The sequence below is a fragment of the Amaranthus tricolor genome, chromosome 4, assembly GCF_026212465.1.
Source record: "Amaranthus tricolor cultivar Red isolate AtriRed21 chromosome 4, ASM2621246v1, whole genome shotgun sequence".
Classification (NCBI taxonomy): domain Eukaryota; kingdom Viridiplantae; phylum Streptophyta; class Magnoliopsida; order Caryophyllales; family Amaranthaceae; genus Amaranthus; species Amaranthus tricolor.
The window spans coordinates 27,292,347-27,312,445 of record NC_080050.1 but is presented as its reverse complement, the minus strand read 5'-3'; the positions used below and the strand labels follow the sequence as shown (position 1 = coordinate 27,312,445).

The following is a 20,099-nucleotide window of genomic DNA, read 5'->3' as shown; positions in this document are numbered from 1 at the left end:
CAATTAGAATTTTAAACTTGTGCTCATCCTTAATTTGAACAATTAAGAGGGCTAACTATAAAAAATCAAAGTTAAATGTTAATTTCATAATTGGTGACAATACATTTGTGAACTAAACACTCATTAATTTCAATTTATATTTTAGGATAGGATTACCCTTAAAAGCTAAAATTATCTTCTTACATTTATTTACAATTTATGAAAAGTCTGTATTTAGAATTTTCATTGTATAACAAAATAACTATAAAATCATAAAAAATTTGAATTTCCTAGAATGTTCGAATTTTGAGTTTTCATTGTCAATGGAATTTAGAATATAAAAAGAAATACGTAGTACTTACAATAGTTATTTGAAATTCACATGTCATTACCATAACTTTGGTTATCAGAAATTCTTCTAGTATTAAAATTTCTTTAGTGTTAAACAAACTTAAGACCACAACATAGTACTAATATATTTCAATGAAATTGCTATATGTGTGATTATTTTGAAGGAAATGTAGAAATTCTACGTCTTGTACGAGATCATCTCATCATGAGAAGAATTCATATAATTAGTTCATTTCTGTAATTGATCACTTTAAAATTATAACTGATCATTTTAACAAACTAAATGTACATATATCAGCTCAATAGAAATAGTCTTACCAGGAAACCATATCATTTAAGAATTTGTGATAATTTGAGAGGGGAGGTAATCCAAACACAATGATGAAATCATGAATGGGCCGCATTATTCTCACTCTATCAGTAGTTTGTAAAAAAGGAGAGCGTTGGAGCTGACTACAATAACTGAGTGTCATGACTTAGATAACACTTAAAAGGATGAATACACAAAATTATTATGTGACCAAAAAAGTACATATTTTTTGGACTCAAATTAGTTCCAAAGGACAAGAGCCTAAGTTTATGAAATTTCATTTTGGCAGCAGTTCCCCTCTCAGAAAATGGACAACATCAGTGTAACCACATGAATACAACTTAGCATCAACTCGTTTTACAGAGGGCCGGGAAAGGTGCCGTTTTCCCTTTGCTCATTCCACCTGTCAATCTGCAATCGTAAACATTGTAAATTATACAGCATATAATAACATCGAGTTTTCCCGATTGTTAAACCAGTACAATGAAAACAACTTCTAGCCTTAATCTCAATGGGTTTGAGGGAGTCGAAGATACGCAACCTTACCTTTGTTAGTAATAACAAAGAGTTTCAAGTTCTAGCCAAACAAATATCTCTTTATCACTTCTTCTCATAGTCATCAAACCCATATAATGGAAGCTCTAATTTCTTTGTAGTTTTTCCTTCCCTCTTTTACAATCAATTCATAAAAAACCATATAAGATGCCAAAGAATAATTATTTTCCTTCCCTACTTTGCAATCCACTTTAAACTAAATAAGATACCAAATTTTATTTTCCCTTCCTTTTTCATCCTCTTCAAACACTAACATACAAACAATAACCCAATATGAAAAGAGCTTTGCATCTACATGTCTCAAAGAGAATGAGGAAGATAGGAAGTTTGATCTTAGAGAATTCCAAAGAAGGCGAAAAAGACCAAATATGACTTAAAATATGACTTAAAGGGAAAGAGACAAAAAAGCTATGAATAAGTTTAGATTTTCATGTTGAAACTTGAAAGGGAAAGAGATGATTCATGTAGACGACCTAATCTTTTGGGATTAAGATTTTGGCATTGTTGTATGATCCACATGTGTCAAACATCTAATATACTCATCAAAAAAATGGCGAGTTGTAAGAAATCATAGGCAGCCAGCAAGAAACTAGATGTACTTACCCATTCACCAGGGCAGAGGGAACGATAGTACTTTGCAAATTTATCACACTCAGGCGCATCTTCACCCTTGGCAGCTACACACCTAGAAAACACATAATACTTGTCAGTTGCAGAAACAGGAGCTTAGTAAAACATAGATTAACCAATGGACCAAGTCATGACTTACCGGTGATACTCAATGTACCGGGTAAAACAATGCCTTGTTTGATTCGTGGTTGGGAATCGAAAATCTGCAGGTGCAGTCTCAAGCTGCAGCATTTACAAGATAGAAAAGCAAGATGAACAAGAGATATGAGGAGGTAGTGCAAACGATACACAGACAGCTAACTGATAAAAGGATGTTTATCTCATTCAAATCGGTAAGCAAACCTTTACTTCAGGAGCCTCTTCACTTCCAGATTCTTCTTGCTCGGGAGCTTCACTGCTTTCATCAGCTGTTGGAGCAGAATCCTCAGTGCTCATTTCAGCAGCCTCAGCTACAGCTTCACTGCTCTCAACAGCTACAGCAGAAGGTGCCTCACTATTTTCTTCAACAACTGGAGCGGAGGGCGCTTCACTACTCTCTTCAACAGCAGCAGGTGCTTCTTCAGTTTTCTCGGGAACTACTTCCACTGGATTCTCAATCTTTACTTCCTCAACAGGTTTTGCTTCAACAGGCTTCTCATCATTTGGCAAGGAATATTGCTGAGTTCACCAACATCAGCAAGCGTATTTAGATCAATCGTGCAAGTAATCAAAAGTATCAGCAAATTTCGTTTCCAGACAAACAAAACGCATGGCCAATAAACTCCAGAATTCGACTTACAAACACGGCAAATTTGGTCCAAGAGCAACCAAAAAGGTGTTTATGTGATACCCTGAACATTCTAAAGGATATGTAATAGTCAGTGAACACCCCAACAGTGGCATGACTAAAATGGATTCTTGAAATGTCGACTTCCTCAAAGATCAGTTTCCCGATAAAATTGAAGTTAAAATAACTAAGAGTTGTATGAGTTTCCACATGAATTGCAACAAACTCTAGGTAAAGAGGGAATGAGTCCTTTTTCAGTCACCAAGAGTAATACAATTCCACTAAGTGAAAGAACAAATAAATAGGTCTGATAGTTTCTAATAATTCACCTAACAACAAAATACGAGAGGCATTACAACTTCCTCACTTATCAATGTGAATCGCTCTCTTGATCAGGTCACTGAGTTTAAATTAGTTTGCAAATGTATGTCTCAAATCTAGATAGTGGGGGTTGTCCTTCGTCCCCACATGAAAATAACCAAGGTCCTATGATTAGGAGGATTGAACGTGGAAGAATCCCTCGATGTTATTTTAGTATCGAAGAGAATGTTTTCTTTTGCACGCCTTTGAAAATCGAAGAACCTACCTCTTATCAAGAAGGACTTCACCTAATAAAGAGGAATGGATTAATGCAATGAAGGAAGAGATAAACTCGATGTCTAAGAATAAGGTTTGGGAACTTGTTGATCTTTCACCCAAAAGAAAATAAATTAGATGCAAGTGGGTATTCAAGATTGAGCGCGTGAGGTAGGTGTGTTAATAGACAAGTTTAAGGTTGGCCTTGTAGCAACGGGGTTTACCCAAATCGAAGGGGTGGACTATGATGAGATTTTTTCTCCAGTGGTGAGATTAGTCTCTATTTGCCTTCTTCTAGCTCTAATTGCTCATTTAGATCTTGAATTATTTCAAATGGACGTTACCTTTCTAAATGGTTCCCTTGAGGAAGAAATGCATATGGATCAACCTATCGGATTTGTTTCAAAAGGAAAAAATGATAAAATGTGTTATCTTTAAAAGGTCAATATATAGTCTCAAGTAATCTTCTAGATCGTAGTATTTTAGATTCCATGAAGCTATTACTTTTTTTTGGCTTATCTATAATAGATAAAGATAACTAAGGAAGGAATTATGTTCTTATCTCAATATGGAATTATGTTCTTATCTCAATATGACTTTCGCTAAAAATATTTTGGAAATGATCAATGCCACTAAAAAGTGGCTGTCTTCTCTCTTTGAGATGAAAGACATGGGTGAGGTTAGGTTTGTCCTAAGGGTGGAAATTGTACGAGATCGTTCAAAGAGATAATTGGGTTTGTTCCAAAAAGTATATATCATAAATTATAAGAAAGTTTTCATATGAAAAATTCTAAACTCGTTGAGCCTTGAGGATTACCCTTAATAAAGAAAAGAGAAAATTGGGTACAGTTTCATATGATAGTGTCGTTGTGAGTTTGATGAATGTCATATTATGTACAAGGCCTGACATAAGCTTTTCACAAGCTTTTCACAGTTGGCTTGATAAGTCATGGAAAGTTGTCTAAAGAATCTTGCGATACCTTCGTGGTACAATCAATCACAACCTATGTTATCATGGTGGTGATTTAAGGTTAAAAGGTTGTTCGTATGCTGATTACGGGAGTGCATTAGAAGAGTCTAAATCAACCTCAAGATATACGTTCATTCTTGGTGGAGGAGTTGTATCATGGTGTAGTAAGACGCAAGACTGTAAAGCTTTGTCAACCATAAAAGTTAAGTATGCCACATGTAGTTTGGTTGTTCAAGAGGTTATGTGGCTTATATATTTTCTACAAGATTTTATCTCACCACGAGACCTAATGTTCTCGTGGCAATGTATTACAACACTACTAGAGCTATTGACTTCTTTAAAGATCCTAAATTCCATAGAAAGACAAAGAACATTAAAAGGCACTATCATTTTGTTCATGATGCTATTAAAAACAAGGAAATTCCATTGAGTACAATATCTACGCAGAATAATTGGTGATCCTCCGACTAAGCCTATTCCTACATGTCAACTTAAGGTCGCCATCTTTATCTCCCGTATAAAAATGAGAAAATTTTGTTTAGATTTAAGTTTATGTGGTTAGCGCGGCTTATGTGGCCAAGTGCGAGTTGTTGGCAGTTGGTCTTGATCAGAAGACCACATTGAAACATTCAGCCTATGTCCCCTCATAATGAGTAGCAGGAAATTTGCTTCTTAAGTTGTAGCTCTATGACTAATTCAGTTTTGGTAACTGAATAGGTTTTAGGGATAATATAAATAGGGGACTACGAACACAAAAAGTCGAAGCACAACACTGAGCAAAAAAATATAAATGTACACCATCGTGAAAGAGAAAGGGACTTGAAATTCAAGGGGTGAAAACACAGAAAACTCTACCGAAAGAATGTGAATATACATCAATATAGAGAGTAGGCTCTTGCTATCACTGTATATAGATATAAGAGGACTAACCGATATTGTGGAAGCAAATTGATCTTTCTCTGATCAATGTATCCACATTTCTCCAAGCTTTTAGAATTTTCGGTGTTTTCACCCCTTGAATCCCAAGTCCTTTTCTAGATGGTAAATAGAATGCCAATAATATTTTTTTTCTCAGTGTTGTGCGTTAGGTTTCTATGTTCCTATACCCCTATTTATATTATCTCTATGACTTATTCAGTTACTAAAACTTAATTAGTCATAGAGCTACTATTTAGGAAGCAGTTTTCCAATTACCCATTATAAGAGGAAATACGCTAATTGTTTCGATGTGGTTGTTTGACCAAGACCAACTGCCAATAACATCTTCACTAGAAATTACAATTCCTGTAAGTAAAAAAATCTCACAACAGTGAAAATAAAAAGGAAAAATTGATATTAATAATCCAATATTTAACCAATCTATTGTGAATAATCCCAACTTTGAATTATTTTTTGATAAACCAACATTTGCCCTTAGTTTGCTGTCGCATACTTCTAGAGCATACTGATAGCAAACTAAGAGCAAAGGTTGAATTATTATAAAATAAAATGTTATGCTGATAGCAAACTAACGGCAAAGGTTAGATTATTAAAAAATAATCCAAAATTGGGATAATTCAGAGCGGATGGGTAAACGGTTTGATTATTAATATCAATTTTTCCGAATAAAATTTTGTACTTTATTGTTCAATAGGAGCAAGTATCATTTTTCCATATAAGTAGCACCCTTCTTCCCTTACAACTCAGCCTAACTTGTAATCAAAAAAATAACCTTCACCAGCAATGATAATTCTTACGTCAAACAATCCCAAAACAAAAAGACAAAAAAATAACCATATTACACTAACTTTCTTTCTTCCAGATTATTCTTTCATCGAACGATTTAATCTTTAGAGATCAAAATTCAGCATCCAATTTTAAATAATTTTAAGAAAACAATTATAGTTTCAATAGATTTAAACCGGAGGCTATCAAAACCATATATCTTGATCAAAGAAAACAGAAAAAAGTGGGCAATAAACTTTATAGTTCAGATAGATACAACAGAAATCAATCATCACAGGAAAATTACAAACTTTATCTAGGGTAATCAAGTCTAAATAGATCTAATTGATAATTATTAGCAAATTGTTATAGGTACATTTGGTAGTAAGATTGTAATTAGTTATAAGTGGGTATTAGTGATAGTCTTACTAGTTAGTACTATAAAAGGGAATATAAGGGTGCATTAGATTTTATGAAATAAAATGAAATAAAACAATCTTCTTCTTCTCTTCTAAATTTCTTGTCTTCTCACTCTCTTTCTATTTACATGGTTGCTTGAGATTCAACAACCATAACATTGGTATTAAGAGACATTCTTTCCTTGGCACCAATATTTCTCTTCCATTCTTTTTCTTTCTTTATCCTATTGAAACATTTATTTCTTAACATTAAATACTACAATCAAATTGCACACAACCTATTTGTGAAAAGGCATTACCATGGTCATTTGAATTCTTGGAGTTTTTCCCCAAACTAGAGATTTGTTTTCGTTGTTGTAAAGATGAGGAGTGAAGAGTTTTACAAAACCATACAATTTGAAGAACCAATTATCCCACAACTTGAAGTCAAATAAAAGAAGGTTATTAAATCTTTTTAAAAACTTTTAAAAGATGAATGTTTTGATAGTTGGGATAAAGGATTGTGTGAATGGTGTAATGAACCAATTCTTGACCATAATTTCCAACATAATAGTGATAATTGGGGATTTATTGTGGTATATGACGAAGCAAATGATTATGTGATTGCATTAGAGATGTTCGATAGCATGATTGAAGTAAATACCATTCAAGAATTAGCAATGTGTGATTTAAAAATTGATATTCACGAATCTTTAAATGTTGATCATATGAATTCATGTGCAAAAAGTAAGTTGGGTTCTAAAGGCTTTGTTCATATGGATGGTGATTTGGTTAATTGTGTGATTGATGACATGAGTGAACATGATTTAGATAAAAATCATGAATGTTTTGTGTGGCAATTGAACCTGAAAATTTATTTTCAACATATGGGGAAATTCTTGAAGTTCATCCAATTGAAAGTTCTATTCTCCAAACTAAGAATCTGCTAAAAGAAACTCATCAATGGGGTACTTTGTCAAGGGTGCAATCAAGCTCTAAGAAGGTTAAAAGAAGATATGAGATGTAAAAGAAATAGAGAAAAGTTTGGGCAGAATATACTAAAGTAGTTTTTGACCCAACTTGGTTGTTAAAAATGAAGAAACAGAATATTTCTATGCATGTTTTTAGTTTTATTCATGAAGTAATGAATAAGTACAATAAAGATGCCTTGTTACTTGATCATTATCAACAATTCGAGTCTCAATATCAGTGTTACTCTTAAAATTCAAGCAAGTGTTTTGAAAAATGGAAGTATTATAGCAAAATTTTCAACGCAAATGATGTTGCTTGCTCATTTATTGGCAAAGAAGATTCGACTAATAATGAGTTTCAAATCTAGTGCACAAACTCATTTGGCATGGAATCAGAAATTACCAATATTGATCTTACTTTATTTCTCACTATTTTGGGTATTTTTTGTAGTGTTTAGTTACAGTTAAAAGTTGACTAGTATTTTTGTTTAGATTTCTTATCATAGACTTGAGGACAAGTCTTTTGAAGGGAAAGTATGTTATAGGTACATTTGGTATTAAGATTGTAATCAGTTATAGTGGGTATTAGTTAAAATCTTAATAGTTAGTACTATAAAATGTATATAAGGATGTATTAGATTTTAGGAAATACAATGAAACAAAACAATAATTTTCTCCTCTTCTAAATTTCTTCTCTTCTCCTTCTCTTCCCTATTCACATGGTTACTTGACATTCAACGACCATAACACAAATTTATAAATACCCAATTCAATAAACAAACTAAATGAAGCAGAAAATTAATCAGATCGAGATGAACCCAGAAAATGAAGGGCATAATCAGATGTATCAGAAAAAAGCACGATGCGTGAAGATAGAGAAAGAGAGAGAAAGTATACCTCAGCCAGAGAAGGGGAAGCAGCCATTGAAGGAAGATACAAAGGTTGGTGGATGGCGTACGAAGTTCAGAAGAGTCAGAGTACGAGAAAAGGGGAAAGTTTAGGGTAGTTGTTTCTAGAGAGGTGAAAGGATTGATGGGTGCGGGGCAAAGGTGAAGATCAGGAAAAATACTATCCATTTGCTACTTTACATGTCTGTAATACACCCGGCCCATCGGAATCAGAGGAAAAAGTCTAATCACATATGACGAACAGCTAAGTCTCATGAGGGACTGTTTTTTGAAAAAGCCTTTTAAGACTAATTTATTGAAACTTAATTACACTAAAAAAATAATAATGGATTGATTAAATTAGGGATGTTCATTTAAAGAGACCGTCCCTTATAAAGATTTGTGTATGACGGATTGTAAGACAAAAGACTCTTTCTAATTGGATTGGCTTATTATATTTTTTAAAAATAAAAAACGAAAAGTATAGTATAACTGCATGCTTACTCGATAGAGTTTTTGGATACATCAAGTAGTGAAGTAGGCGTTAACAGTATTCAAGTAGGTTTTTTAGCAAGTTGAAGTTGTCAAGTAAGTGTTTTTAATCGTTGGATTCTTGCAAACTTCAAACACTTACTTGGTATATCTCAAAACACTCATTTGACATACCTCAAATACCTACTTTACATATCTAAACCCATACTTATTACACACTCAAACACCTACTTGACAACCCTAAATACCTATTTGTTGTAGGTATATCTCAAATTCCTACCTAACATACCTCAAACGCCTAATGAGTATATTTAACTTACCTAATTGATATATCTCAAATACCTAATTGTTATACCTTAAACACCTATGTAACTACCCCAACTACCTACTTACTACTTATTATATCTCAAATACCCGTTTGGTATATCTCAAATGCCTACTTGATATATCTCAACTTGACAACCCCAATACTTACTAGTATACCTCAAATTCCTACTTGATATACCCAAATACCTAATATATATCAAATTCCTAATTGGTATACCCTAAATTCTCGCCATAATGATGTTTAAAATAAATTAATTGGTATATTTTTATTAATCAGTTTTTGTGGGTTGGGCTTAGGGTGTAAGTAATTTGGTGAAAAACCGAACACCAAACCAAACCAAATCGAATAAGTAATTTGGTTTGACTAAATTTTAAATTTGGTTTGGTTTGGACTGAATTTAAATTATAATTTGGTGTTCGATTTGGACTCAGTCTAGGGTCCAACAAAACCGAAAAAACCGAAATGTTAAAGGCATGTTATATCTTACATTTGATTTGTTTGAATTTTTGCCTTTGTTTTTAGATTTTTTGTTAAAGTTTTTTACTTGTTCAAATTATAAACCCTAAAATTATTAATATCTATTTAGGAGCTTTAGAAAGAATAATTTTGAAACAATACATGCAAATTTGATTTTCGGTGCAAAATATACAAATCGGTGCAATTCGGTCTATTCGGTTCAATTTGGATTGGTATTTTAAAATTCGCTTTGATTCAATTTGGATTATAAATATTATGATTTGGATTTGAACTGAAAATATAAATACCATATTTTATTCGGTTTGATTTGAATTTGTATCAAATTCAAACCAAAAACCAAACTTTCACTCCTAGTTGGGCCTCCTATGAACCGTCTGGCAGAGAGATGATTTCTTAGGAGAGTTTCTAAAGTCTAATTTAATAACACAAATTATTGACTCTTTCTTATATTAACCCATATAATTAGCCCTTATTTCTAATTGATCATTTTAAGATTATAAATAATCATTATAAGTTTATAAGGACTCACTTTAAGACCATAAAAATAAGTAAATAACCATTTAAAAATTGTAATTGATCACTTTAAAGTTATAAGTGATTACTTTAAGATACTAAATATACATTCGATGTCGGTCAACCCAATAAAGATCGTCTCACTATGAGATAGTCTTATTTAGAATTTGTGATGATAGTCTCATGGTAAAACCATTTCTATTGAGTCGCTCACGTACATTTATAGAGCGTTAAAGTGATTTGTTATAATTATAAAGGAATTAATTAGAAAAATAAACTAATTATATGAGTGTGTCTCATGATGAGACATTTTCATAGAAGACAAAAATTAAATTATTTATTGAAAAATAGACATTAATAATTCCATTTATTGTCATGCACTAAAAATAAATCAACCTTGCCTTTCTATTGTTATAAATTAACTCACGTAGTACATATTTTCGTTGAAAATGAATTCAAATCTAAATAACTCATCTTATAATTAACCTTATTTTAGTTATTAAAGCACCTTAACTCCTTATTCTTTTTCCATAAATATTTATATTTTTCAAACAAAGCTTCTAAATCATTTGAACACCGGTTTTTATTTAGCTTAGGTACATTTTCTGTACATACGTGTAATAGGTTGGATTATTCGAGAATAATAAAAAGGTGAATTTATTTTCAACGGATGAATAAAAAATTGGATTAATAATGTCAACTATTGAACTTTTTCTCCTAACTCTGTCTATTCCAATTGATTTTTGTCCCTTAAAAGCATATGTTCTCTATTTTTTCCTTAGAAATTTTAAAAGCAAAAAATATAAAGCAAATTAAATCAGATCAGACAGTTCTTATAAGTAAAGTAAAATACGTTTGTTTTTTAAATCTGAATGATATACTTCATATACACTAATTTCATGATTCTATGTTCTGCAATAATAATAATAATAATAATAATAATAATAATAATAATAATCAAATAAATGAGTTACTTTTTGCTGTAATTTTAAGCAATTTTAGTTATGCAATGGAATGCTTAAAAATGTTGCTAATATAATGATTCATACTAGAGCCAAGAGCTAATAAAATCAAGTACAATTTGTCTAAATTTTTCTTTCATAAATTTCTTTGAATTTATGTAAAGACTTAAAAAAAATTAATTAGAATTTATGTGAAGTAAAAATAAAATCTTACATTAAGACTATATTATTTTTAATATATTCGATTTTAACTTTTTGATTTAAGGCTCTTGCAATGATGTTGTTGATCAATTAAGAACATACTAAATCAATGATTCATGAGAGAGGCTTAAACTAATGAAAGCGAGTTCAATTAACCAAAACTTTCGTTCATAAATTTATTAGAATTTATCTCAAGTTTTAACATATAAAATAATCAAAATTTAAGTAAAGTTTTACAAAATTTTCGTATACAATTGAAAAACTAATTACAGGCTAGCAGGGGCAGGTACACCACAAGCAATTGGGTTTTGTGTACCAGTTGTGATAGGCTTAACATTTTTACACATTGAAATAGCACCACCAGCAAATGTCAAGTCGATGTCAGCTAGCTCCACCTTGTCACAAGGAACTCCACTACTGCACAATAGCTTCACCGCCTCCTTTACTACTGTTGTCCCCTTGATATTCTTGAAAGTGATGTTACTGAGCTTAACCTTAGATGGTGTCTATAATACCCAATCACCAAAAGAAAAACAGAAAAACTCATCAAATGTTAGAGCATAATTTATCATGTCAGTTACTAATTTAAACATATCAATAATGACCCAATCCCATATAATCCAGCTCGTACATCTAGCATATATATAATGTAGAATTGTTTTTGACCCGACCGAAATTGAAATTAATAAATCAAGAATTGATTTGTGTTCGACAACTAGTAGAATGATTAATAACGTTAAGAGTGATCTTGTAAACAAACCTTTTCCTTGCAGTGATTGTAAGGGCAATATTCTTGATCGATCAACACAGGAGTAAGGACATTGTCAACAGGTAATGTCTTCAAAGTGGAGATCGGAAGCACTAGTTTCAAATGAGTTGAGCCAAGACTTAATTCTAATACCATTATCAGTGTTGCTAATGGTACAATTCTTAACATGGACGCCTGTGACAGGAGCTTTATTAGCGTACCTACAAAGACTTCCAATGCTAATACCGTGGCCAGGCCCACAATCGATTCCTTCAAGGTTAACGTTAACAGCCCCATCACCCATGGAAATACAATCGTCCCCTGTACCGATCTTTGCATTGCTCACTGTAATCCCTTCTGAGCGCCCAATGTGAATGCCATCCGTGTTAAGACTGTTAGCTGGTGCGTCAATTTTAATGCCAGATAGTGTTAAGTTTTTGCACTCCAGAACCGCCATATGATACAACTTACTGTTCAACGAGCTAATCCCATCTATCTTAGTGTTTGTAAGGAAGTTGAACCTAAAGTTCTGCAAAAATTATAGTAGTATTAGTCAAACACACAACATCAAAAAAAAAGATTATTGTTAAACCTAAAAATGAAAACACAGACTTACGTAGGGAAGATTGTCGCAAGTGCCAGTTGTTGCACAATTGTTTTGCTTCCATGCTACTTGTCCTTGACCGTCAAAAGTTCCTCCACCGGGGAGAGTGGTGACGGTAAGGCCTTCTACATGTTCGAATTTAACCCAACTATCTTCGCCTTTGACTACAGCTACTTCTGGTGGGGTTTTGAAGTTTCCGGCAATTTCAATAGTAATTGGGGATTTGCATGGACCAAGAAGCTTCACAGAAGTATATATTTTTTAGTTAAAAAAATTTATTTGGAATTTTAATAACGTCACCTCGCATTTAAAACTTATCCATCAATAATATAAGTTATTTCTTTGAAATTGATATAGAAATTACTATTATGAATGAAATATAGAGGGGAGGAAAAAGAGAACTTAATATATTTTTTGAAAAGTAAGTAATCATACCTGTGTTGTATCTCCATTGGGCTTCGCACCAAGATTTGTTATGTCAATGGAATGGATGCGGGAATAGGAGTTTGTGATCTTACTATAGATACAAACAAATAGAAAAATGAAATGAATATAGGATTAAATATTTTCCTTTTTTTTCCTCTTTTTTTTGTTTATTAAAAAAGGGGTTTTAAAAATCTTTTTTGATGAATTTTTATTGGTTGCTACTCACCTTATCTTTATATAAAGTGTCCGTTATAATTTTACTCCACTAATTTATATTCTAAATTAAGGTAAAAGCTAATATTCAGCTAAGTTTGTATTACAAATAATTTTTCCTATAAAAATGTCATTTCATTCATAAGTATACATCTTTTTAACTATAAACTAAATATAAGATAAAAATCTAGATTTGTAGCATCATTTTAGATGATAATAAAAGTAAACAATGTGAAGAATAATGTTCAGATACATTAATGAATTTTACATAACGTAACGCCTATTATATGACCTGTTTGAAAGTTGTCACGACGTTAAATCCCGTTATATAACAGAGCATGAAATTTCATGGTCAAAGTGCAGCGTTGACCGTTATATAACGTGTAACGCCCATTATTTTACCGTTATAACAATATTTCATAATTACACGTTATTTGTCTTCCCGTTAAAATTTTATTAATATCCATTCACTTTAATTATTACGATTACTTAAATTATAGTTACTCATAATTTTAGTTGATAAACAAAATAATTAACTAATAACTAATAAGTTAATTAATTATACACTAAAAGAATCTCCAATATTGCAAATATGATGGCTAGTTGCATATTATTGCATAATAATATTAGTTCAACAACAAAAATGCAATTATAAGTTCAAAACCCCTTATGTGATTTTTTTAAGAAAAATCACACCACTTCGGCTGCAATTTGCGATACTTCTCTGTTATAGGCGTTTTCCACGGCACCACGACCGTTTCCACTTGTGCATCCGTGACCGGCAATTTTTCCATGGAGGTATAGAAGTGTAATTAAAGAATTTGAAGGCAAGTAAAGATGATAGTGAAGGGGAAGGGCTTTCCCATTGAGATTGCTACATAAAATAGAGAATTGTAGCGATCTCTATGGGAATAAGGAGTATTTAGGGTGGTGTGTCCGAAAAGGATGGATCGGGGAATCATAGGTTTAGGAAAGGGGGGTATAAGAAGTAGTTTAGGATTTGGAGACCATGTCTTAACCTTGTTTTCCATATGTTTTTACCTTGTTTTGCTCGAGGACGAGCAAAGGTTAAGCATGGGAGTTCGATAAGTGCAATTATTTGCACTTATTCATATCATTTTATACTCCTTAATGATGATTATTGTTAGTAATTTCGTGCTTATTTTGAAGATTTATGCTACTCTACCCATTTTGGTTATTCATGTTGATTTTGAGCAGTTTTGATCGTTTTTAAGCATAATTCTTATGGTTTTAATGTTGACGGAGTTTCCTAAGGAGATTATTTCTCGTTTGAAGATGTTTTACGATGAAGATGGGCAAAACAGTTGAAAAGCGTTTAAGATACAAAAGTTTTGAGGTGAAATTTGATATATGCTCACTCCTTTGATCATAACTTTTGATAGAAAGATTGCATTAATGCAAGGTTTGTGGCATTAGAAAGTAGACTTTAAGAGCTTTCCAACAGTATATTATATGTTCAATTCCTACAACTGAGCAACAAATGGCGACTGTTTAAAATTTGCCATCCAGAAGCAAAGCGACGTGTAACACCCCGTAATTTATCGGGTTTAAGAAATAATATAATAAAATAAAATAAATACGTATTATTAAATTATATTATTCCACATAGATAATTTTAAGAAATAAAGTGAGTTAAATTTTAACGGTAACGAGTTTTATCGCGTACGAGGCTATCGCGTAACGGTTCTTTCTATTTTAACAATAATATAATAATGACTTAATTAATTAATTAAATTAAATAAAAAAATAAATAAATAAAAATTGAGAGGGGAGTGAAGGGGTGGCCGGTTGTGGTAAGGAGGAATGGGAGGAGTTTGTAACTCCTCTCATAAGTGAGTATTATGGCACATTAAGCTCACCTCTTAAGTGCCTATTAATCCTTAAGCATCATTTGAGTTTCCTCACTTTTCCTAAGCTTTCAAAGTGAACAAAATTCAGAAAATTTTCCTCTTTTCTTGCTCTTGTTTCGGTATTCAAGAAAAAAAAAAAAAAAAACTTTGTTCAATCCAATCTTCAAATCAAAGGGTAAGTAAGTTGAGTTGTTATTTATAAATTTTATTTATAAGAAATTCTAGTATGAGATTATATAATATTTCTTTCAATATGATGATATCCTATGACTTATTAGGAGGATTGAGTATTTTATATAAGTTTTCTTTAATAATCCTTTGATAAAATTGATTTGTTAAAAGGGTTAAATCATATTTCTGTTATGCAAAATTTTCCTTGATTTACATTCTTTAACAAAGTTTAAATTTGTTATAAGAATAAAGTCTATTCAAATGTTAAATTGAATTTATTTTACGATTTATATTTCTCTAACAAGATTTTAGTTTGTTAGATGAAATTTTAAGTGTGTGGATTAAGTGATGTAAGTATCCATGAGTTTACAAATCCTTTAACAAAATTTGATTTGTTTAAAGGATTGTCCTTATATATATATGTTCGGTTTAAAATAAAAAAAAATGTTGGTTTATGATTCTCTACAAAATTTAAATTTGATAAGAGGATCAAATATTTAATTTAATTATCATGGTTATGAAATTTTAAATGTTCTTGAAGATCTTGAGGATGAGTATGACTAAAGTTGTTAGTTTTATGTTTTGATGATGGTTTAGATTGTTGATGGGATTTGATGTATTGTTAGATGTGTGGAAATATCAAGTGGATTGTGTGATAGGAGATTTGGTTTTATTTGTTTTATCTTAGTAAAATGTAAATTCGATTTTTGGTTAGGTGTATTTTGGTATGGAGATTTAAAAAGGATTAAATAATTTAAATAGAAAAAAATATATATAAAATAAAAATAATTTAAGTAGAAGGAGTTTCGGACAGCAGCTGCTGCCTCGGTAGTGGCGCCCCGATCCGAGTGTTGGGTGTGTTTCGTTGTTGTTTTATCTAATCGATGCGCTTTAAAACTCGTTAAAACGCTTAAAATAATTAAAAATAGTAATCGGATGCTAGAAATTATGAAAATTGGTACCCAAGGTAATTGATGCGTTCCGGACGCAGCGGTGAAGTCGGATTTTTAATTTGAATTTTCTAAACTGTCCGATTTGGCCATAAAAGTTTCTGGTCAGAATGGGAATTTTGGAGCAATCATGAGTTGGATGAAAACATTTGAAATTATCAAGTTTTTGTGATATTTTAGTAGTATGGAGTGGATTGTGTGTGTAAACCCGTTATTAAACGTGGTCGTTCTGTGTGTTTGTTAATTAGGACCTCGATTCATAAGAGGGTGAAATTCCTGTCGTGCTTAAACGTCGTTTGGATTTGCAGTGTTTAAAGGTACACGCTTAGACCATACTGTTTATATGGTTGTGCAAGTAATGTTGTTTTATTCCTAATCAAGGCATTGTAATCACATAAGGTTTAGACACCTCAAATAATATGAAATGATTATGTGGAAATTGAGAATTTATGGATATGTTACCCAGAAGGGTTAACAAATAAATTGGAAAACTATCAACTATTTTTCCCATGGCATTCAGGGATCTTTATGGTCACCATGGGGGTATGCATACTTAGCCTTTGGCGACCCGAACAGGACGGGCAACGTCTTAGGTAGGTGGTTGCCTTGGGATTTGCTCTCCCAAGTGTATTCCACCAAAACAAATTTGGAATATGACTTGTACGACCCGAACAGGACGAGCAACGTTACAAGGTTTGGAAATAATGAATAAAGATTACATAATAGAGCCTTTGCATGCTAGGGTAAACACAATGCTTGTATTCAACCTGTTTTGTATATGTATGAAGTCTCTGACATGTATTGGTTGTTCTTTGGAACCTGCTACGTGTTATCATATGACGTGCAGCAGGTTAACTGCAGGAGGGGGCTGGAGTGAGGATTCAGCTTAGAACCCGTAACTATCAAGTCTAGACTTACTTTGTAATGAGTCTAAATACCTCAGTTTATGTAAACAAAGTTTATGATGTTTTCTTTTTATTTCGTACAACTTTTAGCTAGTCTAGAGGCCGGTGGGCTCTCGAGTTGTATGTAAAGACTTCCGCTGTTTTGTTTGGTTTTGTTTTGTTTGGCGCTGTTTTCTTTGTTGACCATATTCCTTTACCGTTGGAACGTTGACGATCCGAGTAAGGATGTGTTTATTTGTGTCCGTAAGTGAACCGGATTCATGTTTTCACATGATTTTCCGGGTCACTTTAACCGGGCCGTTACAATTGGTATCAGAGCCAACGTTCCCTAGGAGATAAAGGAATATCAGACCTTAGGAATGAGAGACGGGGAATGGTCGAATGTGATAAAAAAAAAAAAAAAAAAAAAAAAAAAAAAAAAAAAAAAAACATTGAATGTGTTTGTTGTGATGTAGCTGGCTTTGGACCATTAGGGTTATAAAGTGTCTAGGTGTCCTTAGTTAACAATTTTCTTACTTGATTCCTTTTCGTTATGTGTATGTGTTCAGGATTATGTATACGGGAAAGACACCTATGGACCCACGCACCCCCAGTGAATCAAGAGAGGTACCGAGGTTTGACCCTGAATCTGTCTGGAGGGAAGTTTCCAACGCTGACATATGGAAAATAAGGAGTGGTGAAAGTATCCAAGATTATAGGGAAAGGATGCTTATGGTTAAGGAAAAAGCCGATAGAGTATGTTACGACTTAGATTTGGACCTAAATAGGTTACACCATTTGTCTGAATCTAGGAAGAGTGTAACCCCTGAGAGGAAGGGCGAGCCTCCAATATCGGGCGGCACCGATGGGACCATGGAACCACTAAGAGAGCGGGTCCTTCCTGATTCCCCACTGGTGGAAACCGAGGCTCAGACAGAGAGTGATATTGAGATGTGGGAGCCTAGTCGTGAACCGCCTATTTATATAGAAATTTCCAGCGATGATGATGAGAGAGAGAACTGGGGATCGCATTACGACTTATATGGCTTTGAGGTTGGGTTTGATAGGGGGTGGTCTGATGAGGAAGATCCTGAGGAAGAGGTAGAAGATTTACAATTAAGCAGCCCTAGAGATAGTGGTAGTGAATCAGAAGAATCGTATTCGGATTCCAGCTCTGATTCTGGAGAAGACGGGGATGATGAGGACTTCGATATAGCAAGTTACGATGAGGGTGCTGACACTTGGGATGCTTGGCGCTAGATGTTCTATTCCTTTTGTTTTGTTTTCGCATCTTTCCTTGAGTTATTTTTTTTAGTTGTATCTTTTTAATCAAATAAACGATAAGGTAATAATGTAAACTCTTGTATGAGACAACTTTTGATGTATCAACAGATATCTATAAAATATTGAGGTGTGTTTGCTGTTTCTTTTGGTGTTGTAAGTTCGTGTATTATACATGTAATTCTCCTTTTGTAAGCAATTCAACTCAAAAAAAAAATAATAATAATAATATTAATAACAATAACAGTAAAAATAACGAATAATGAAAATAACAATACCTATATATATATGTATATATATTTAGGGATAAACAAACAAGTAAGCGACTGTTAGGTTTACCCAGCAAACCTTGTTCTTTCTCCAAAGGTTATGAATCTTAGGACTTTCTTTTGATTTGTACCTTTCTTTCGCTTGCAGAAGATGCCTCCAATTTCTAGGAAGAGACTGTCTCGAAGTGATGCTAACCGTACGATAAGAAATCTGGTGAAAGCGTTAACAAATGTAAATGCACCCCGAGAGAAGTCTTTGTCGGAGTTAGCCTCTGAAATGAGCAAAAGGATTAGTCAGAGCAAACCCTCGACCTTTGATGGTAAGGGAGAACCGTCAGAACTGGAACTTTGGTTAAGAGAATTTGACAAACTTTTCGATGTCGTTGAGTGCCCAGAAGAATTAAAAGTCAATCAAGCTGCCTTTTATTGGTGGGGGAAGCCGACTACTGGTGGGCAAACAGTAGATCGGGGTTATTAGAGCAAGCTGAGGGAGACTTTGATTGGGATTTGTTCAAAAGAGCTATGCGAGAGAAATTTTATCCGCTGCATGTTAGAAAGGATAAATCGAACGAGTTTGCGCGATTGGAAATGGGTAGTATGACGGTAGACGAATATTATCACAAATTTATGGAATACCTCAAGTATTGTCCTGATGATGTACCCACTGAGGAGAAAAAGATGCAACGTTTTGAGCTAGGTTTATCTTTCGATATTCAAAAGCATATTGAGAGTGACCGATATAACACACTGGAGCAGATGTATAAGCGAGCGTCACAAATAGGAAATATTTTGAGGAAAGAAAAGGAAAAAGAGAAGGGTAATGTCCCTGAGAAAAGGAAAGAAGTTTCTGGCCAGGCTTTAGAGAATGTGTCGGGCTTTTATCAGAAGAAAGCAAGGAATTTTGGAAATTTTCAGGGAGGCGGGTCTAATTCGATTCAGGAATTAGGAACAACGTGAAGCTTACTAAGCCATTATTGGACAGAGATGGCAATGAGAGGAAGTATTTTTGTAAGAGGTGCAAGAAAAATCATCCGGCAAAAGATTGCGAAGGAAATCTGATCGAATGTAACTTTTGCCACAAAAGAGGGCATAGAGAGTTTGAATGCTACATAAAGAAGGGGGGAGAAGTCAACATCCGAGTGGTCAAAACCGGCAACAAAATTTAAACAACGCTGGTAGTCAAGCCAGTCAACAGCACGGGAATGGAAATCGTGGTAATGCTGATCAGAGATTCCAGCGACCTTTTTATGGCGGGCAAGGCCGGGTAGATGGAAATCGAGTAAAAGGGTCAGAAATGCAGCGCGGGGGAAATCACGTGGGAGGAAATAATGTACAGCCGGCGAGCGGAAGGGTATCTGCGGTCAGTGCAAGAGAAGCTGACCAGGCAGCAGATGTGGTTACAGGTACGTTCGCCATTCATTCTATAGCTGTGAATGTATTGTTTGATTCGGGAGCTACATGCTCATTTCTTGCAAAGAGTAAGGTGAACGAGTTGAATTTGGAGACCTTTGAAAAAGTTTCTTATACGGTGGCTGTACCATCGGGAAAATTGTACAGTTGTGAAAAACTGTATAGGGATGTACCCTTAAGGATAGGAAAGGTTGTCTTTCCT

The 20,099-nt window shown here is 33.4% G+C and overlaps 1 protein-coding gene and 1 pseudogene across 1 annotated transcript; both read right to left on the bottom strand.

Annotated features, from left to right (window-relative positions):
- Window positions 1–629: 629 nt before the first annotated feature.
- LOC130811260 (cytochrome c oxidase subunit 6b-1) lies at window positions 630–8,364 on the bottom strand. Its single transcript, XM_057677484.1, has 5 exons — window positions 8,108–8,364; window positions 2,168–2,482; window positions 1,965–2,047; window positions 1,799–1,880; window positions 630–1,051 (listed from the first exon to the last, which is right to left on the bottom strand). The coding sequence occupies exons 1-5, from the start codon at window positions 8,132–8,134 to the stop codon at window positions 998–1,000; spliced, it is 561 nt and encodes a 186-aa protein (XP_057533467.1). The 5' UTR covers window positions 8,135–8,364; the 3' UTR covers window positions 630–997.
- A 2,972-nt stretch (window positions 8,365–11,336) lies between these two features.
- LOC130810916 (probable galacturan 1,4-alpha-galacturonidase SALK6) lies at window positions 11,337–13,855 on the bottom strand (annotated as a pseudogene).
- Between the last annotated feature and the right edge of the window lie 6,244 nt (window positions 13,856–20,099).